Source organism: Hemitrygon akajei, chromosome 13, assembly GCF_048418815.1.
Source record: "Hemitrygon akajei chromosome 13, sHemAka1.3, whole genome shotgun sequence".
In the NCBI taxonomy this organism is placed as follows: domain Eukaryota; kingdom Metazoa; phylum Chordata; class Chondrichthyes; order Myliobatiformes; family Dasyatidae; genus Hemitrygon; species Hemitrygon akajei.
In genome coordinates, this window is record NC_133136.1 from 39398332 (window position 1) to 39419474 (window position 21143).

General features: G+C 40.1%; 1 protein-coding gene across 2 annotated transcripts; it reads left to right on the forward strand.

Moving 5' to 3' along the window:
* The first annotated feature begins 500 nt into the window (after nt 1–500).
* LOC140737791 (granzyme K-like) lies at nt 501–17886 on the forward strand. 2 transcript variants are annotated; one of them, XM_073064428.1, is made up of 6 exons: nt 501–637; nt 3142–3241; nt 9083–9227; nt 11109–11259; nt 14499–14771; nt 17534–17886. In XM_073064428.1, exons 2-6 carry the CDS (start codon nt 3184–3186, stop codon nt 17678–17680), a joined length of 774 nt encoding a protein of 257 aa, XP_072920529.1. In that variant the 5' UTR covers nt 501–637; nt 3142–3183; the 3' UTR covers nt 17681–17886. The 2 variants fall into 2 exon arrangements, with proteins under 2 accessions (XP_072920529.1, XP_072920530.1); XM_073064429.1 differs by lacking the exon at nt 501–637 and adding an exon at nt 2967–3082 and having other exon boundaries at nt 3170–3241.
* The last annotated feature ends 3257 nt before the right edge of the window (nt 17887–21143 follow it).

Genomic DNA, 21143 nt, shown 5'->3' on the forward strand with positions numbered 1-21143 from the left:
TTTATAACTATCTAACTTGATATTCAGTGCAGAACAAAGGGAACCTTGAACTCTCATGGACACTGTCATCCAGATGAAACCTCCTGTAAGTCAATCCTTGGCATTATTCAATGAAAGCATGTAAACTCTCTCCCATTGTCCATCCTTCAACTAATGTCAGTAAGCACCAATTATTGGACCATTCATTTTGTTAAAACTTTGCTTTGGTTTGTTTCCGCATGCATCAACGTTTCAATTGCCAACACATTTCTAAAGTGTTTCAGTGCTAATTAACTGCTTTACTATGAGCTCATGTAACCGATTCTTCTTCTCCATAATTTACTGAACAATTAGTATAGAGCTGTAGTTAGGTATTGTGGTGAACTAGATATACCTGTCTGACTGCTCCTGTGGCTCCTCCCACAGACCCTGCTGACTGCTCCTGTGGCTCCTCCCACAGACCCCTGTATAAAGGCGACTGTGGGCTGCTGCTCTTCCTCATTTCCCCAGGATGTAGTGTTGTTTATTCTTCCAGTCAATAAAAGCCGATATCTCGTTTCCTACGTCTCAGCGTGAGTTATTGATGGTGCATCAGGTATCGAACTATGCTGATGCTAAAGGCATGAGAAAGGATGAACAACAGTCTTGGGCATAAAAGGTCTGTTTATTTTTGTAGGAATAAGAAAATGGTTTTTGCTCACTTGCATTAAAATCTCTGCATGAAACTCCAAATGACATGAAATAGCAATCTCTTATTTGAAAAAAGGATCACTCCGGACACTTAGTGAAGATACGGGTGTCTCCTGCTTTACAAAAGTTTGCTTTACGCCACTTCGCTTTTACAAAAGACCTAATCTGCTTTTGCTAACTAAAAGAAACCCAAAAAGGATTTTTGCTTTTATGAGAAAAGGCGCCCGCTGTAAACTTGTGTTTACCCCGAGAAAGACTACCATGACCGTGAAGCCGTGCGGGGGCAGGTGTGTGCGCATGCGTGTACGTGCTGATTTTTCTCTACAGATCATTTTTGGCTATATTTTCCCAATTCTGTTAAGTGAAACTGCACTGTACATACATTACGTCTACTTTATATAGGCTGTGCATTTATCATATCATTCCTGCTTTTAATATTTGTTAGTGTTATTTTAAGTTTTATGTGTTATTTGGTATGATTTGGTAGGTTATTTTTTGGGTCTGGGAACGCTCAAAAATTTTTCCCATATACATTAATGGTAATTGCTTCTTCGCTTTACGCCATTTTGGCTTACAAATGGTTCCATAGGAACACTCTGCTTTTGGATAGCAGGGGAGACCTGTATGTGACTGAGGTGGAAGAGATTAAGTGCATACAGGTTGTACTGGCCCATCACTATTTAAGGCTGTTTGGGCTGAATAGCTAGTTAAAATGAATAAGGCATGGGAGCTGATTCAAATTTCAAAGTTCAAAATAAATTTATTATCCAAGTATGTATATGTGACCATATACTATTTTGAGATTCATCCAGAGATTCAGAGTAGAGCAAAGATTTGCAAATGATAAACTGCAAATATGAAACAAATAAGAATAAAAAATAAATAAAAAGTATTGAGAAAATGAGTTGTAGAGTCTCTGAAGGTGAGTCCATAGATGATGGAATCAGTTCAGTGTTAAGATGAGTTAAGTTAGCTACTCTGGTTCAGGAGCCTGATAGTTGAAGGGCAACAATTGTTTGCCTTTGGATGTTAAACTCTAATCGGGACTGGATGCGGACCGGAAGAGAAGAAGCATCTGACCCAACTGCTAATTCCACACTAATTGTTCAGTTAATTCTTTCTCTTTTTTTTCATAAATTGATTAAAAAATAGTGCAAGATCAGAAATATATATTTAAAAATAGTGAAATAGTGTTCATGGGTTCAATGTCCATTTAGGAATCTTATAGCAGAGAGGAAGAAGCTGTTCCTGAATCAGCGCATATATGCCTTCAGGCTTTAGTACTTCCTTCCTGATGGTAACAATAAGAAGAGGGCATAACCTGGGTGATGGGGGTCCTTAAAAATGGATGTCACTTTCCTGAGGTACCTCTCCTTGAAGATGCCATGGGCATTATGGACACTAGTACCCAAGGTGGAGCTGAATAATTTTATGGCTCTCTGTAGCTTCTTTCAGTCCTGTGCAGTAGCCCCCACCCCTCGCCGTTCCTGACAGTAATGCAGCCTGTCAGAGTGCTCTCCACGGTACATCTATAGAAGTTTTTCAGTATATTTGTTGACATACCAAATTTCTTCAAACTCTTAATGAAGTATAGTCACTCTCTTGCCTTCTTTATAACTGCATCGATATGTTGGGACCAGGTTAGATACTTGAAGATCTTGACACCTAGGAACTTGAAACTACTCACTCTCTCCACCATACGTATTTGTTATTGCAATAATTGTTTAAATATTAGTCACTGCTTCTTTACTGCTAGATATTTCAGTGTAGTTTCCCATTCTGTTATCAGAATCTCACACCATCCTAGTTTCAAACAAGAGAAAATCTGCAGATGCTGGAAATCCAAGCAACACACACAAAATGCTGTAGAAACTCTGCAGACCAGGCAGCATCTATGGAAAAGAGTACAGTCAATATTTCGGGCTGAGACCCTTCGGGTGCCTGAAATGTCGATCGTACTCTTTTCCATAGATGCTGCCTGGCCTGCTGAGTTCCTCCAGCAGTCTGTGTGTGCTACCATCATAGTTCGTTTGGTTTAAAGACTCTAATTTCAGACTGATCAAAATCATCTTCAATCTTCAAATAAAAGATTATCCCTTCTCCCGGGAGGTCTCCTAGCTATAAGGTTATTAATTAACTCTTCTCACAAATATTAAATATAAAATAGTCTGACCCCACCTTGTTTCTGAGATGAGTATGCTGTGGAACACATCTCTTAAACACTTCATGTGCCTATCCTCCACCCCATTATTCTCCTCCTTCACTTAGCTTTTCAGCCACAACACTTTTTCCATTCACCTGAACTACTCTAGATGGCACTTAAAAGCTTCTCTGTTTTCAGCGCCTTTCCTGAGGACCCATGTACCACATGTGAATTTTCTGACAACTCATGTGGCCGCTTGTGAATGATTAGGTAATATTTGAGCAAACTGAATAACCACATCCTCATTATATTGCTTTCATTATATATAGGTAACAGTTTCATCTATTTACTGTTCAGAACTGATTGCAACGATGAAATATCAAGCTGTATTCAGTGTCGTGACGATTATTTTCTATCTGGCAGCATGTTGTAAGTATACTGATCATTGAACACAACCTATAGACTCATTTCTAAGAACTCTACAACTCATGTTCTTAGTATTGCTTATTAATTTATTATTCTTTTTTGTATTTGCAGTTTGTCTTCTTTTCTACTATATGTGGTTGTTTGTCAATCTTTGCATGTTTTTTTCATTATTCTATTGTACCTCTTTGTTCTACTGTGAATGCCTGCAAGAAAAAGAATCTCGAGATAGTATATGGTGACATATATGCATTTCGATAATAAATTTACTTTGAACATATGCAGATCACGTAATTTTAGCTGGTATATATTAATAGGAGTTTTTCATGTGGGTGCATTTCTGTGATGATTTTTCTGCCACAACCTACACCCAAGAACAGGAGATGAAACAGAACTAAATTGTAATCAGCCACATTAAAAGCCTGAGGTTACCTAGAAAACTTGGCTTAGTAGAAGCAAGCGGATTAAAAATGTTTGCATTCAAGTGACAACTGAACATTGCCTGTGAGGATGTAAACAGAATGTTGACCAGGACATCTTGAAGTAAGGTATTATCTAAAGAAGATAATAAATAGGGAGAAATGATTGAAAGGCAACTTTATTCTATGGGAAAGGGTTAATTAATAGCATAATAGCTAAAAGAGGAGTGAGTAATATAAGACATTATATTATACAAGGATTGAAAATTACATTACTCAAACTGAAACTAGTCTTAAATCCACATGATATTTTGCTACCCGGTGTTGAGAATGTCATAAACTTGGTCCAAAATATATTGGAAAACAATCAAGAATTGGGCAGGGAATCGATTTCAAGACAAGCAATAAGAAAGAACAGGCAAGAAAAAGTATTTCAAGTTTTTGAAAATACTCAAAGGTAGGAATTGAATTAGAAGAAATATATCAAAACCTAAATCTTCAGGTCATAAGCCGGTACAGGGATAAACTCAGAGCAGGGCAGTTTGCTCACGCAGAGGCTGGTGAGTACATAGAATAAGCTGCAAGGGAAATGACTAAAGCAGATACAATATCATCAGATAAGACACACAGATAGATATGTGGAGGGATGGGACTTAGAGGGATATAGGCCAAACATAGGAAATTGGGATTAGCTTGTGGGTGGGGGGAAGAGGGGAGAGGGAGATGGAGGCAACATGGTCGGCATGGTCTGGCTGGTTGGAGGGGCCAATATCCATTCTATATTGTTCTATGAATTTATGATTCTATGAACTGCAAGAATTATATCAACTTAGAGGATTTAAATTACATCAAAAATAGAAGAATGTATAATGAGTTTACCAGATTGAAGTGATTTTATAAGTGTAATGAAGGAATATGAAAGGACTTTCAGACTTGTAGAAATTGTGTATATCACCCTAATGGTAGCTGTAAATTGTTAGAATATTTAATATAGAAATTAATGAAAATGTAGCAAGAGTGACTCATGAGATTTTTCACATCAGTTATTATGTCTTTTAGTGTAATTTTTCATTGAATCTATTGTATGTGCAGTGCCTATAAAAAGTATTCACTGCCTTGGAAGTTCTCATGTTTTATTGTTTTACAACACTGAATAACAGTAGATTTAATTTGGCTTTTTGATACTAATCAACAGAAAAAGACTCTTCCATGGCAACGTGAAAACAGATTTCTGCAAAATGATCTAAATTAATTACAAATATAAAACACAAAATAATTGATTGCATAAGTATTCATTCCCCTTTAATATGACACACTAAATCATCATTGGTTCAGCCAATCGGTTTTTAGAAGTCAAGTAATTAGCTAAAAGGAGATCACCTGTGTGCAGTCAAGGTGTTTCAATTGATTGTAGCAAAAATACACCTGTATCTGGAAGGTCCAACTTCTGGTGAGTCAGTATCCTGGCAAAAACTACACCATGAAGACAAAAGAACACTCCAAGCAACTCCGCAAAAATTACTCAAAAGCAAAAATCAGAAGATGTACAGTATACAAGGAAAATTCCAAGTCACTGAATATACCCTGGAGTACAGATGTCAATCATCAAGAAATGGAAAGAATATGGCACAACTGTAAATCTGCCTAGAGCAGGCCATCCTCAGAAACTGAGTGACTGCAAGAAGGGATCAAGTGAGGGAGGCCACCACATGAGACTTATGACAACTCTGGAGGAATTATAAGCTTCAGTAGCTGAAATGTGAGAGACCACGTACAACAACTGTTGTCCCGGTGCTTCACTAGTCACAGCATGAAATTTCAGCTAGAGTTTGCCAGAAGGCATGTGGGAGACTCTGAAGTCAGCTGGAAGAAATTCTATGGTCTGATGAAACCAAAAATGAGCTTTTTGATCATCAGACTGAATACTATGTTTGGCGTAAGCCAAACACTGCACATCATCAAAAGCAGACTATCCCTACCATGAAGCATGGTGGTGGGGATGCTCTCACTGCAGCAGGCCCTGGAAAGCTTGTGAAGGTAGAGGGTAAAATGAATGCAGAAAATTACAGGGAAATTCTGGAGGAAACCCTGATGCAGTCTGCAAGAGAATGCAAATTGGGAGAAGATTTGTTTTCCAGCAAGACAGTGAGCCTAAGCATAAAGCCAAAGCTACACAGGATTGGCTTAAAATCAACAATGTTAATGTCCTGTAGTGGCCAAGTCAGAGTCCAGACCTCAATCCAATTGAGAATTTGTGGCTGGACTTGAAAAGGGCTGTTCACTCATGATCCCCATGCAATTTGACAGAGCTTGAGCAGTTTTGTAAGGAAGAATGGGGGAAAATTGTAGTGTCCAAATGTGCACTGACAGAAACCTATCCACACAGACTCAAGGCTGTAATTGCTGCCAACAGTGCATTTACTAAATACTGACTTGAAAGGGGTGCATACTTACGCAATCAATTATTTTGTGTTTTATATTTGTAATTAATTTAGATCACTTTGACATGAAGGAGTCTTCTTCTGCTGATCAGTATAAAAAAAGCTAAATTAAATCCACTGTGATTCATTGTTGTAAAACAATAAAACATGATAACTTCCATATGGGGAGGGGGTTGAATACTTTTTATAGACACTGTATGTACAAGGATACACTTTGCATTGAAAGGACAGCCAGGTAGGCAGAGAGAGTGGTGTGGCTCTGGTGGTAAAAAATGAAATCAAATTATTAGAAAGAGGTGACATAGGGTCAGAAGGTGTTGAATCATTGTGGATAGAGCTAAGGAACTGCAAGGGTAAAAATACCTTGATGGGAGTTGTATACAGACCTCCAAACAGTGGTAAAGATGTGGTCTACAATTAAGACCATAAGACCATAAGGTACAGGAGCAGAAGTAGGCCATTTGGCCCATCGAGTCTGCTCCACCATTCAATCATGGGCTGATCCAATTCTTCCAGTCATCCCCACTCCCCTGCCTTCTCCCCATACCCTTTGATGCCTGGCTAATCAAGAACCTATCTATCTCTGTTTTAAATGCACCCAATGACTTGGCCTCCACAGCCACTCGTGGCAACAAATTCCACAGATTTACCACCCTCTGACTAAAGTAATTTCTCTGCACCTCTGTTCTAAATGGACGTCCTTCAATCCTGAAGTCATGCCCTGTTGTCCTAGACTCCCCTACCATGGGAAATAACTTTGCCATATCTAATCTGTTCAGGCCGTTTAACATTCGGAATGTTTCTATGAGACCCCCTTCATTCTCCTGAACTCCAGGGAATACAGTCCAAGAGCTGCCAGACGTTCCTCATACAGTAACCCTTTCATTCCTGAACAGGAGATAGAAACTGCATGTCAAAGGGCAACGTTGTGATAGTCATGGGATTTAGTATGCAGGGATATGATTGGGAAAATCAGGTTTGGTGCTGGATCTCAAGAGGAGGAATTTCTGGAATGCCTACAAGATGGAATTTTAGAGAAGCTTTTAGTTGAGCCCCTCTAGGATTGGGTGTTGTGCAATGAACCAGAATTGATTAGCGATCTTAAGGCAAAAGAACCCTTAGGGAGACGTGACCATAGTATGATAGAATTCACTCTGCAATTTGAGGAGGAGAAGTTAAAGTCAGATGTACCAGTATTACGGGAGAAAAGGCAGTTATAGAGTCATGAGAGAGGATCCTGCTAAATTGATTCAAATGTTAGAGATGACAGCAGAGCATCAATGGCTGGAATTTCTGGGAGCAATTCAGAAGGCACAGGATATATAGATCCCAAAGAGGAAAAAGTATTCCTGCTGAAGGATCTCGACCTGAAACATGGACTGTGCTTTTTTCCATAGATGCTGCCTGGCCTGCTGAGTTCCTCCAGCATTTTGTGTGTGTTGCTTTGATTTCAAGCATCTGCAGATTTTCTCTTGTTTGTGAAAAATATTCTAAAGGCAGGATGACACAACTGTGGCTGACACAACCAGCTCCTTTGTTTTGGCGACATTGAGGGAGAGGTTGTTTTCTTGACACCATTGTGTCAGGGTGATGACTTCTCTGTAGGCTGCCTCATTCTTATTTGAGATTAGGTCAGTCAGTGAAATGTCATCAGCAAATTTAGTTAGCAGATTGGAGCTGTGGGTTGCAACACAGTCATGGGTATACAGAGAATAATACCACTGGAGGGGGCTCAGTACACAACCCTAAGGAACACCTGTGTTGAGGGGCAGAGGGGCAGAGGTGAGGGAGCACACACTTATCACCTGTCAATGATCTGACAGGAAGTCCAGGATCCAGCTACACAAGGCAGGGTTTAGGCCGAGGTCTCTGAGCTTCTTGACAAGCCTGGAGGGAATTATGGTGTTGAATGCTGAACTATAGTCCAAGTACAGCATTCTCACATAAGCATTCCTCTTCTCCAGATGTGTAAGGGTGGTGTGTAGAGCTGTGGCTATTGTGTCATCTGTTAATCGGTTGTGTCAGTAGGCAAATTGTAGGGGTCCAGTGTGGGTGGCAGCATGCTGCATATGTTCAGCCTCTCAAAGCATTTGCTTTTATTGAGATGAGTGCGACAGGGTCCCTTTTAGGTACAGGGACAATGGTGGATGTTTTGAAGCAGGAGGGCACTCTACTCTGGGAGAGGGGGAGATTAAAAATGTCAGTAAACACACCTGCCAGTTGTGTCACGTACGTCCTGAGTACTCGCCCTGGGATGACATTGGCGATCATGGTCATTGACTATGTTTGTTTTTGACAAATTTTTCAACAGAAGTGCTTTGCTATTGCCTTCTTTCGGGCAGTGTCTTTACGGGACAGGTGACACCAGCCATTGTCTGCCTGGCATTAGTGGTCTCATAACCAGAACTTCTGATATGCACCAGTTGTTCATACAGAAACCCCCACTCATGGCCCTAATCATGGGGCTAAGCAGGTGCTACACCTTGCCCAAGGATGACGTGCAGGCTAGCAAAGGGGAAAAGCACCTTACACCTCCTTCGGTAGACACATCTCACCACCCCACCACCCACAGCAGACAAAAAAATTACTATCAGTTACAATCAAAAATATATAAATAAATATTGCAAAAGATGAATGGCAAGGTAGTTTCATGGGTTCATGCAGCTTTCAGAAATCTGATGGCAGAGGGGAAGACAATGTTCCTGAAATGTTGAGTGTGGTGCTGCCCGCATTGCAATTACTGCCAGACATCTGAAACTGGAGCATGAGAGCTGCTTCCTAAGGCCAGATTTCCATTTCTAGCTCAGCCGTTCCACAGAGATGTGGTCTGGTTCCAAACCAAAGCCACAGATTCAACTTCTGGACTTCGGAGCCCACCAAGCTTTTCCACCTTTGTGTGATTTTAATCAAAGTACATTTCATCTCTGTTACTATCCTCTGTCTTTGAGCTTTTCCTCACAGGCATTAACCTCTGTTTGCTTTAAAAGGTGATTGCTCCGAAATCATTGGGGGCAAAGAAGTGGGAAATCATTCCAAACCATACATGGCATCAATCCAGATAAAAGGACAGCATATGTGTGGAGGAGTGTTAATAAAGCCATCTTGGATTCTGACTGCAGCACACTGCAATCTGTAAGTTTTAACTATTGTATATAACAATATATCTTAATAATTTACTGATGTAATTTAAGTTCCCACAGTCTTTGATGATGTGTAGGTCTTTATCATCTTCTCTCAGACAATCCTTTCTTGGCATTTCTCAGTTTTCTAATCGGCTCCATCATTTACATAGTTAACCTACATCTCCAATATAATTAGAGCAGCTAACATCCCTCCTGACACACTACAGTAAGAGGAGCTAACATGCTGAGGAAACACCAATTTCACCAACTGGTTTCTGAATCCAAGTAGTGAGGAATTTATTCTTAATTCTTCCATCACACCTTTGAATCACTGATGCCTATATTTCATTTTACTACAGTGTTCTCCCCTCTTCCAGAAAATTATTGTTAGTGTCTTAGACTTCATGCAAACCAAAACCACACTCACTCACTCACCCTTGGGAAGCTAGAGAGACTGAGATATCTAGGAACTCCAAAAGACTAAGAAACAAGGAACTCTCAAGTGGAGCCCTGAGAGAGAAACTGAGGAGTCCTCGAGATTGGGGAGGACATTGAGAAAACCTTGGAAATATTGGAAACACCTTGGGAAACATTGAAATGTCCTTGGTAAACCTTAAAGAGTCCTTAGGGAACCTTTACAAGCTTGAGAACCTTGAATGCTTGGGCCAGGATGCTTAGACTCAGAAAATGACTTGATCCTCAAAAACTTGAGAACCGGAAAAGCTGAGACCTAGAAAACATGAAACTCGAAACCTAGGGAAGGATCTTGGAAGGAGGTTGACTACAGTTCTTTTTATTTTTCCAAAATTTACACTATTAAATTGAATGCTGATTTGTTGAATTAAATAATTTTTATTGAAAAGCTTGCTTGAATTGCAATGCAGACCTGAGTCATGGGATCACAAAGTTGGTATTTATGATTTGAAAAGCTCAGCATGGAGAAACTAAGAAACATAGCCTAGAGAAGCTCAGAGCGTAGTCTCAGGACACTCGGAACGTAGATCGGAGAGGGTCGGGGCGTACACTCGGAAGGTAGATCGGAGAGGGTCAGGGTGTACGCTGGGAAGGTAGATCGGAGAGGGTCAGGGCGTACGCTCGGAACGAGAAAGCGGTTCAGTCAGAACACAGACTTGCGATATGCCCTGAGAATGGAAAGCAGCTTCGTCTCCAGCCAAAATGTCAAAATGCCACTGTTTAACCTCTGCTGAGAACATAACATAGCTGTGTTCAAGTATATTAACGTAGTTATGGGGCTCTTTTACTTGCCTATGACATTGTCACAAGCAAATTTTTTCATTGTACCTGTACCTCATTGCACTTGTCTGCATGACAATAAACTCAATTAAATGTCTATAAAATAGGTAATTTCTCCCACGCTCTTAATACTTCCGGTAAATGAAGGAAAAGGAAGAAAATTAGGAAATAACTAGACACCCTATGCAATATCTGTTCATTCTTTTCTTCAGTAAATTACTCAAATGGTTGGGAATGAATATAGCAGAGAGAATCTCGGGGTCATGCTGTCATGTGAATGAATTTACAACTGCTCACAACATGAAGCCAAGGTCTCCAACCTCAGTCACTCGTTAAGTTTTTCATGCTGGAAGGGCAATCAAAATGCACACTGTCCCAGTACACCCTCACTATTCCTGTGTCCATTTTACAGAAGACTGGAATTCCGAGTCACATAAAGTTTAGTATCGCAATCCATGGTCATAAACAAAAATCAATTGTGTTTTACTTTGGAAACAAGCTTTATGCATTTATAATTTTAATCATTTGGAATTCTCTTGAATGCCTCCAGATGTTCACACATTTTAAAGTGGATGATATAATAAACTGCTTGCATGTTAATTCGTACTCTCCATATTTAAAAAAGTGTTTTATTTAGTTTTTTTAAACAAAGGCAAGTCCGTGTGGTTCTTGGAATTGATTCACTGAGAAGTAATGAAATCTCGCAGCAAGTATTGAATGTGAAGCGTAAAATTCCACATGAGTGTTTTGACGTTAAAAGCAAAGAAAATGACATCATGCTACTCCAAGTAAGTGACTGATTATTTATAGTAATGCTCGTTGTACTACACATCAAAGGGAGCAAACTATCTAAACTCAGGTGCCAAAATGTTAAACCCTAATAATCTGCTGTCCAATCACAGAGAAATCCCCATGGTTGAAGAACTGGCTCACCAGATAATGTTTGCTGTTTCCCCATACCCATTCAGATGAGCCCTGGTTTGCTGCATTCTGTTCTGACTCCTTGGAGCTCCAGTTCCTACACTTCCTACCATCTAACTAAGGCCTTGTCCCATGATCTCCCCCAACTCACCATGACCCTGGGTTTTGTGTTTTTTTTCTTCTTCTTCTCCTTTTCTTCTTTTCTTCTTTTTCTTCCTCTTCCCCTTCCTCTTCTTTTCTTCTTTATCTTTTTCTTCTCTTTTTCTTTCATCTTCCTCTTCTTATTTTTCTGCTTTCTTTCTTCTGCTTCTTTTTCTTTTCCTTCTCCTTCAGAGGCAAACAGCTTTAAGGCGCATAACTGACACCTTCTGAACAGGAGTGTGCCTCAGGATATCTCAATCCTAAATATTAAGGGTCTCGGCCTGTAACGTTGACTGTTTACTCTGTTCCATAGATGTTGCCTGGCCTGCTGAGTTCCTCCAGCATTTTGTGTGTTGCTCTGGATTTCCAGCATCTGTAGATTTTCTGTTATTTATATATATTCATATTCTATGAAAAAGACCCGTATTCTTAAGGAACTGCACTATATATTTTAAACAAAAAATCATGTGATCCTTTTGGCAAACTATTGTTAATGTTAAATTGTATTTTATTCTGTAAGAACTTTAAAATCAACGATTCCATCTCTTGATTATATCTTGGACACTTCACCGGTGCATGCTCAACCGTTTCTTGTCGATTACAAAATTCACATCTCTCATTATTATCTTTCCACTTCTTTCTTGATATTATAATTATGTCTTCCAGTTCTCTCTTCATCCCATTGTTTTCTGCATATATTAGATTTAATTTTTAAAATGTTTTTCAGTTCTCCTTTATTGTAATTTATTTGAATGTGCACTTCTGTTCATCTAGTTGCCTACTTTGTTAATTTATCCGCTTGCTGGTTCCTTTTAATACCAATATGTGCTGGAATCCACATCAAGCGTATACAGGGTCCCGCCATTTTAACTCTAAGTAAGGTTGATATTATCTCTGGTCTTGCCTCTGAATGTAAAATTTTTCAGCTCCTGAATGTTGTGCTTGAATCAGACAATATTACAAATGTCATCGATCTCCCTTCCTCCAGTCCAGCTGTCATTTCACCTGCATGCATTGAGAAATCGCCATGCTTCCTCACTTTTGTTTTTAATGTTAAGATCAGTCATGACAAATCCTACCCCTAATCTCCTATTACAGTTGTGAAGCATCTGTGTTTATATTTGTAAATATCCATAATAATTATTATGTACATAAGATTCAACTTTATCTTGATTTAAAATCACTTCTATTTTTCTGTCTCCTTTCAAAATCCACCCCAGGGCTTCACACAGCCATGCAGGCATCCCAGGAAAAGGCACTGTAGCACTCACTGCCTTACTAATTCCTGCCCTTTCTGCTTTTTCTTCAATAATCCATACAAAACTTTTGATTTTCTTTCTTTCCTTTCCCCAGCATGGATCAAAAAGCTCTGAGTCCCAGGTGGATGCCATTGCTGTTAAAAGTGGTGTTCTCATAAGCAGTGGGTGTGATGTAGCTACCGCCATCTGATCAGCTTTGACCCACCCGCTCGTGCCTTTTCTACTTTTCTGCCTCCAAGACGATCATTAAAATCTGACGTTGTAAACTGGATGCAGACTCCACACATTCAGTTTTCTGTGTACCGCACCCCCATCCCCCACGAGCTTTTCACCAACGACTTAAATCCCTTCTCAGCCTAGAGAGAAGATGATCCACTGTAAATTATACTGATGTACTAACCTATGAATCGATCACACAAAGCTGTCTCATCACAGGGAAAGAAAGGGTTAACACTCAAGAGGTAAATGATTCCTACACTAAAGGCTGATTTATACTTGTGCGTCGCATCAACGCCGTAGGTAACATGTTCCCTACGCCATACCCACACCATACCCTACGCCGTAGGGTGGCATACACCTCTCCAGAAAAGTTACTCACACGTCACGGTGATGCAGACCATGACAACTGTGATTGGTCAGCTTGGTAGCATCACATTTCCGGTTGCTTCTTCTCCGCCATGTCTGTAAGCTGTGCGTACACTGATGCAAAATAGATTAACCAAATCATCAAATCTACCTGCCGACATGCGAAAGTGTTTGAAATGCATTTCCTCATCCATGTCTCTCACAAAGAAACTCAACACAGTGGCATAGAAACCCCACCGCCAACTAGCATTTTGGCGCACACCAATGCATGCTCGCTACGGCATAGAGCAACGCAGAATTGAAAATCAGGGTTATGGCATAGGCTGCGGCATAGCCTGTACGCACAAGTATAAATCATCCTTTAAGGTAAAGTAGCAAATCAGAAAGTCATTTTAATGTCTGAATCGGAAGCAGAAAACTATGCTCTACATATTATTCAATTCATGAAAAAGATCGAATTATTCAAGAAGGTAAACAAAAATTAAAGCCCAAAAGAAAACAGAAATCTGAATTTAAAGTGAGAGGATGCTGGAAGTGCTCACCATGTCTGTTGGCGGATCTCAGAAGACAGGTGAATATTACAGTATCAACAAACATACTAAAATTGGACACATTCTGTATTTCTATATTTTGTTAACCTGTGATCGGATTTCTGATCATTTTAAACTATTTGGGTGGTTTCCTGATCTTCAGAAGGAGGCACATTTAAAGACGGTGCAATCTCTCCAGACACAAAGTGCTGGAGGAACTCAGCAGGTCAGACACCATCTATGGAAAAGAGTCAACAGTCGACGTTTTTGGCCGAGTTCTTGGCCCAGAATGTCGACTGTACTCTTCCACAGATGCTGCCTGGCCTGCTGAGCTCCTCTAGCTTGGTTTTCCTGCATCTGCAGACTTTCTGGTCTTTGATCTCTCTGGAGCTGTGCACCAATTGCTGCGTGCCGCAATGTTTATCACGGAAGGTTTAAGAATATCTGCTTGGAGTTGCTGGGGCGGCATGGCTCGAAGTGCCGGAAGGACCTACTCCGTATCGCTAAATTCAAATAAATAAAATATAAATAAACATGCTAGAGATTTTATGTGCAGGAATAAGACAAAACCACTTTTTTTATTTGCTACAGCTGGAGACTGAGGCAAAACTTAACAAGTTTGTGAGCCTTTTACCACTGCCACAAGAGGTTTCGGATTTGAAAGAGGGAACGGTCTGCACGGTTGCGGGATGGGGAACAACAAAGGCAAACTCAGAGAAAGCATCTGATTGGCTCAGAGAAGCAGACGTAACCATCATAGACAGGAAAAAGTGCAACAGTCGGAAGTATTACAACCACCAGCCCTTAATAACTGAGAATATGCTTTGTGCTGGCGACAAAAAGGGAAAGAGAGATGCATGCAGCGTAAGTTGGATTGAAATAAAAATACGGTAGCAATAACTGAACATAATTAGAATTGTCTTCTATGCACATTTAGATTCAGTCTCTTCTAGTGCTCTAAGCTATGAGGCTGTTTAATAGATTTTATCATACTCAATCTATCAGAAGAATGAGGATCTCATTGAAATCTATCGAATATTGAACAGCTTAGATAGATTGGGGGTGTAGAGGATGTTTCCTATAGTGGGAGAGTCCAGGCACAGCCTCAGAATACAAGGATGTCCCTTTCCAACAGAGATGAGAAGGAATGTCTTTAACCGGAAGGTGGTGAATCTGTGGAATTCATTGCCATGGGTGGCTGTGGAGGCCAAGTCATTGGGTATGTTTAAGGTAGAGGTAGATAGGTTCTTGAATAGTGCGGGCGGCAGAGGTTATGGGGAGAAGGCAGGAGAGTGGAGCTGAAAGGATGAGATCTGCCATGACGATTTGGCAGAGCAGACTTGATGGGCCAGTCTAATTCTGCTCCTATGTCCTATGGTCTAAGTACATCCTTTCATTACTGAAATTCTCAGTGCATCATAAATAAGTAGAATTTAAACATTTCAATGCACTCTATTTGGTCCGAGGTATGGGCATCGCTGGTTAGGCATGGGAACTGGGGAATGCCTGAGGGGGATACTTGGGCCATGGAAAGAGACACGGTTGGGGCAAAAATGTTTATGGGGATTTGGGGAACGAAGCACTGAAGAAATCAAAAGTACAAATTACAGATCTTCTGTCCTTTTAATTCCCAAATATTTCTCTTGGTGTGATATCATTGGTCAATCCGCACTGCTCCCAGGAATTTGGTGCTGGCCACTGTGAACATTAGCTTCTGTGTGAGTGGGAAGCTTACCAGGGATGGTTGATGGTCCGGCTGAGGAATCTAGAGTAACGTCATAGCCACGCATAGAAGCCCAGTCCTGCAAAATCGTTGACCCCAGGTTTTATTCTCATTTGTAAACTGGAATATTCATGGGCTGCAGAACCAGGATCTGTACCAACTTCACGTCTTTAATTGATCAGACCTTAAATTCCTATGGTTAATCTGAGTTACATTTCTATTTTGTAGAGCAATTGAGGAGATTATCAGCAGTCTGCACTCTACAGGACCCCTCAGATAATTGCATGTCAGAAAATTGCATGGCGTTGCTCTTTAACCTTGTAGGGACTCAATATACATGCATCTTTGTATTGTTTTTTGACAACAAGCAGGAGCCATTGAAAATTATAGGCATTACGGTAGCTCATTTTCCTTTGAAATGGGTGCCTGGGAATATTTGGGATCTATTCTAGTGAGGTGAACCAGGAGGTCAGGAAGGTCAGAGAATACAAGAAATAGAAGCAGGTCACAAGGCCCCTCCAGCTCATTCCTCCATTCAACATGATGATGGCTGATCTGGGCCAGACTCTTCAGCCAAATGTCCTAGCCTTCAATTCCACACTCTCTCAAAAATTTATTTACCTCCACTTCAAATACTTCTAAAGACCTGGTCCACCTGCTCATTTGTGTTAGAGAGTTCCAGAGATCCATTATCCTCAAGAAAAATTTTCTACACACCCAGCTTTAATTGACCAGGCCCTTATCTTGAAACTATATTTCCATTTCCACCCAATTTCAGACTCTCCCAGTAATGAAAAATTTCAATATCTACCTTGTCACACTCCAAAAGATCTTGTATCTTTCAATAAGACCACCCCTCATTTACTAAACTAGTATATTAAACTCCAGTCGCCAAGTCACTCACTCAATCCATCTGCATCCCAGTTTGGAGGCCTAATATCCTCAGTAAATTCACTTAGACAAAATTTTTCTTAAAATTGGATACTCTAAGTTCTTTCTCCTTCTCCAAGTCATTAACATAAATGGTAAATAATGTAGGTAATCATTGATCCCTCAGCTATTCTGCTAGTTATAGCTTTCCAGCATGAAAAAGTCCCATTTGTTCCAACTCGTTGTTTTCTCACATGACAGCCAGTTTTGAATCCGTGATAGCACTCTATCTTCAATGCTATTAATTTATGCACCAGCGGCTTAGGTAACATCTGATTAAGTGCCTTTGGGAAGTCCAAATATACCACATCCGCAGGTTCCCCTTTACTACTCTGCTTGTTAGCTGAGAGGACTTAAGCAAGTTTGTCAAGCCTGTTTCACTTTTCATGAAACCACGTACTCTTCAGAAGTCCCCTTAAATGATTAACCAGCATTAAAGTGCTGTTCACTGTGATTATAAAATACGGCTGCACTGACCATTTACAAGATGCTCACTGACACTCCATTTTTTTCCCTGCCATCTTTATCTTTTGTCACCACAATGCCAAGGAGTTATCAGGGAAAAGATTCTTTGCAGAAGTTTGCTTATGAAGGGCCCTCCTACTACATCTTGTCAAGGCCTTGACATTTGATACCAAACTGACAAGAGCTGAATAGGTCTCCGCATTTTGTACAAACAGACTGAAGCATTTCTGACACGTCTTTGTAAGTGACTCCAATGGCTATAACCATTGGTCATGCTTTGGCTTGTAGATTATGTAGTTATCTATCTCCAGCTTCTGGAAGTAACATCATAACGTATTTCTGGCACAACACATTAGATGTTTCAAAGTCACTCTTTCAGTGTTTAAAGACTTTCCAAGGAAAACTCAGACCATAGTAGCTTAATTTAAAACATCTCAAGATGATCAAAGCACCATCACTCATACCATTCCAGAAATCTTTCATTAACCTATCTTCCTTTGTATTTTAGGGAGACTCAGGTGGACCACTGGTTTGTAAGAAGCAACTCAGAGGAATTGTATCGTATGGAAAAAGTTGTGGACTTCCCAAAAAGCCTGGTGTTTATACAAGGATCACAAATAAATATATCCAGTGGATTCGGCGATTAATAGACTAATTCTTACAAAAAAAACTTGAACTTTAATCATGATGATGTCTTTTGTGGTTCACTGCTATTCTGCCAATTAGAAATAGTCTTTACATTTTAATTTTATAGACATTGTAGTCTATAACTTTACTCTATGTGGAAAAATTGTGCATACTATCAAGACGGAAAATGATGTTTTTGCTGTAATAATCTTACAATAAACAAATAAACCTTATGTGCTCTATTGGATGAACGTATCAAACTGGCTGACTTACTTGCATGTCTCTGAATCAGAATTCTGTGGGATTTGTAAGTGTTACCTGTGTGAGATTTACATTGATAGATCACAAGAGCTGGCAAGCACAATTAAGGGAAAAAAAAACACTGATATCCTGATGAGTTGTAGAGCCAGGATCACTGGGAGTATTTAAGGAGGCAGTGTGCATTATTATTTGAATCATCAGGGGATAGAGGGTCAACTGGAGAGTTGATGCAGTAAGTGAATGAGGCCTGTGACACGTCCATTATGATTATATTGATTGTAGGCTTGTGGCATTCCCCTGTTCCTATTTTCTTATGTTCTTATATATTGAGATGAATTAATTAACAGATAAAAATATAAGAGTGAGAATAAAGGGGTCCTTTTCTGATACAGATCGTAACTAGTGGGGTGTCTCATGAATTGATGCTGCATGCAATCACAAACAGGAGAAAATCTGCTGATGCAAGCAACACACACACAATTCTGGAGGCTCAAAACGTCAACTGTACTCTTTTCCATAGATGCTGCCTGGCCTGCTGAGTTCCTCCAGCATTTTGTGTGTGATGCTGTACACAATGTATATTAGTGGGGTGTCACAGCAGAAAGGTGGTTAGGACAATATGATTGCAGTTCAGAGTTCAATTCCAGCATCCCTCGGTACAAAAGTTTATATGTTCTTTCTGTGTGCACGTGGGTTTCCTCCCACAGTCCAAAGATGTACCAGTTAGTAGTTGAACTGGTCATTGTAAATTGTCCCGTGATTAAGATAGGGTTAAATCTGTGCGTTGCTGGTGAGTACAAGTCTAAGGGCCAGAGGGACTGTACAGAGGAGACAAGGAAGCTTCAGGCTAATTGAATGTAGAAGGATATGGCAGATGGAATATAATATGGAAGATGAAAGGCAATGGCTTAGAAGGAAAGAACAGCAGATAATTTTCAATTGAAAGAAGGTGTTTAAAAAGATCACTGACAAAGTTAGCAATTGGTCTTTATTGCAAAAGGATTGAGTGCAAGAATTGCTACAATTGTGAAACAGCTTTGGGAATATGGTGTGTAGGTCTGTTCTCTCTACCAAGGTTATCCTTGAAGTAAAAAGAATACAGCAAAGAATCACTGGATTAGTTCTGCGAATATCATGTTACTCAACAGAGTTACAAGGAGAAGGTTTTTCACCAGAGAACTGCGACTTTCTAGAATTTTCCACCCAAGGGGAATGATGGCACCCAAAGGTTCAGTACATTCAAAACAAATGAGAATCAGGTTTATTATCACTATCTTGTGTGAAATGAAATACATTGTTTTGCATTAACACTGCACTGCAAAGACATAACATTACAATGAATTATAATATAAATATAGAGTGCATAAAAAATGACAAGGCATTGTTGATGGGTTCATGGAACGTTCAGAAATCTGATAGCAGAGGGGAAGAATCTGTTACTAAATTGTTGAGAGTGGGTCTACGGGCTCTTGTACCTCCTCAATGATTGCAGTAACAAGAAGAGGGCATGTCCTGGATGCTCAAAGTGCTTCGTAGCAGATGCTGCCTTTTGAAGATCTCCTAGATGGTGTGGAGGGCTGTGCCTGTGATGAAGCCTCCACACCAGGCTCTGATGCAGTAAGGTACTAGTTTTTGGATATTAGGGAGTTGAGAAACATGGGGATTGTGTAAGGAAGTGTCAGCACTCTAAACATTCAGCTGTGACCTTATTAATGACTGAATGGCCTACTCCTTCAAAATTATGTAATCCAAACATCCACATTTTCTGTACCCTGAAAGGCCCCATTGGCCAATTAAATCTGTCACATTGAGCACTGGCCTCAGGTACACTTTGCCAGTTGATCTGTTGGGTGTTGAGTCTCCGTTTCTCTTGTGAGCTGCATGGTTCATGACAGTAGCAAAGGATCATCATACGTTTATCCCTATCCCAGGACCAGCAGGTATGTGATGTTAAAGGATCTGTTCAGGGACCAGCACATACATGCCATTACGAAGAAAACATGGTCATGCCTCTACTTTCTCAGAAGTTTGTGCAGATTCCGCATGTCGTCTAAAACTTTGATGAACTTCAATAGATGCACAATGGAGAGTATCCCGACTGGTTGCATCATTGCCTGGACCAATGAAGCTCAAAACTTCACTCACTTCAATACTGAACTGGTTCTACAACCTCTGGTCTCACTTTTAAATACTCTATAACCCATGTTCTCCATATTATTTATTTGCTTATTATTATTTGTTTTTCTTGGATTTTCACAGTTTGTCTTCTTTTGCATTTTCGTTATTTGTCTTTTTGTCTTTTACTGGCTTTATGTCTCTAGCCTCAAATGCATTTTGTGCATACTTTGGCTTAACATTTCTATATCAGATATAATTGGGGGTTGTTTTCGATTTATGGTCTGACTGCTGCAGGTCGCTCTGAATATATTCTGTACAATCTCAGCTGAGGTGGGTAGAACTGAATGAGCAACTGACTCATTAACAAAGTCATTAAATTCTTGGCCCCACACAGAATGAAAATAGATGAGAATGAGAATAAACTCCATTTTTTAAATGTATTTATTTATTTAGAGATACAGCTTGGAGTAGGCCCATCTGGCACTTTAAACCATACCTATCCAGCAGGTCCCGACAACCCCGATTTAACCCTAACCTAATCACGGAGCTATTAACCTACTCGATACATCTTTGAACCATATATAACCATATAACAATTACAGCATGGAAACAGGCCATCTAGGCCCTTCTAGTCTGTGCCGAACGCTTACTCTCACCTAGTCCCTCTGGCCCGCACTCAGCCCATAACCCTCCATTCCTTTCCTGTCCATATACCTATCCAATTTTACTTTAAATGACAATACCGAAGCTGCTTCTACCCCTTCTACTGGAAGCTCATTCCACACAGCTACCACTCTCCGAGTAAAGAAATTCCCCCTCGTGTTACTCTTAAACTTTTGCCCCCTAGCTCTCAAATCATGTCCTCTTGTTTGAATCTCCCCTACTCTCAATGGAAAAAGCCTATCCACGTCAACTCTATCTATCCCCTTCGTAATTTTAAATACCTCTATCAAGTCCCCCTTCAACCTTCTACGCTCCAAAGAATAAAGACCTAACTTGTTCAACCTTTCCCTGTAACTTAGGTGCTGAAACCCAGGTAAAATTCTAGTAAATCTTCTCTGTACTCTCTCTATTTTGCTGATATCTTTCCTATAATTCGGTGACCAGAACTG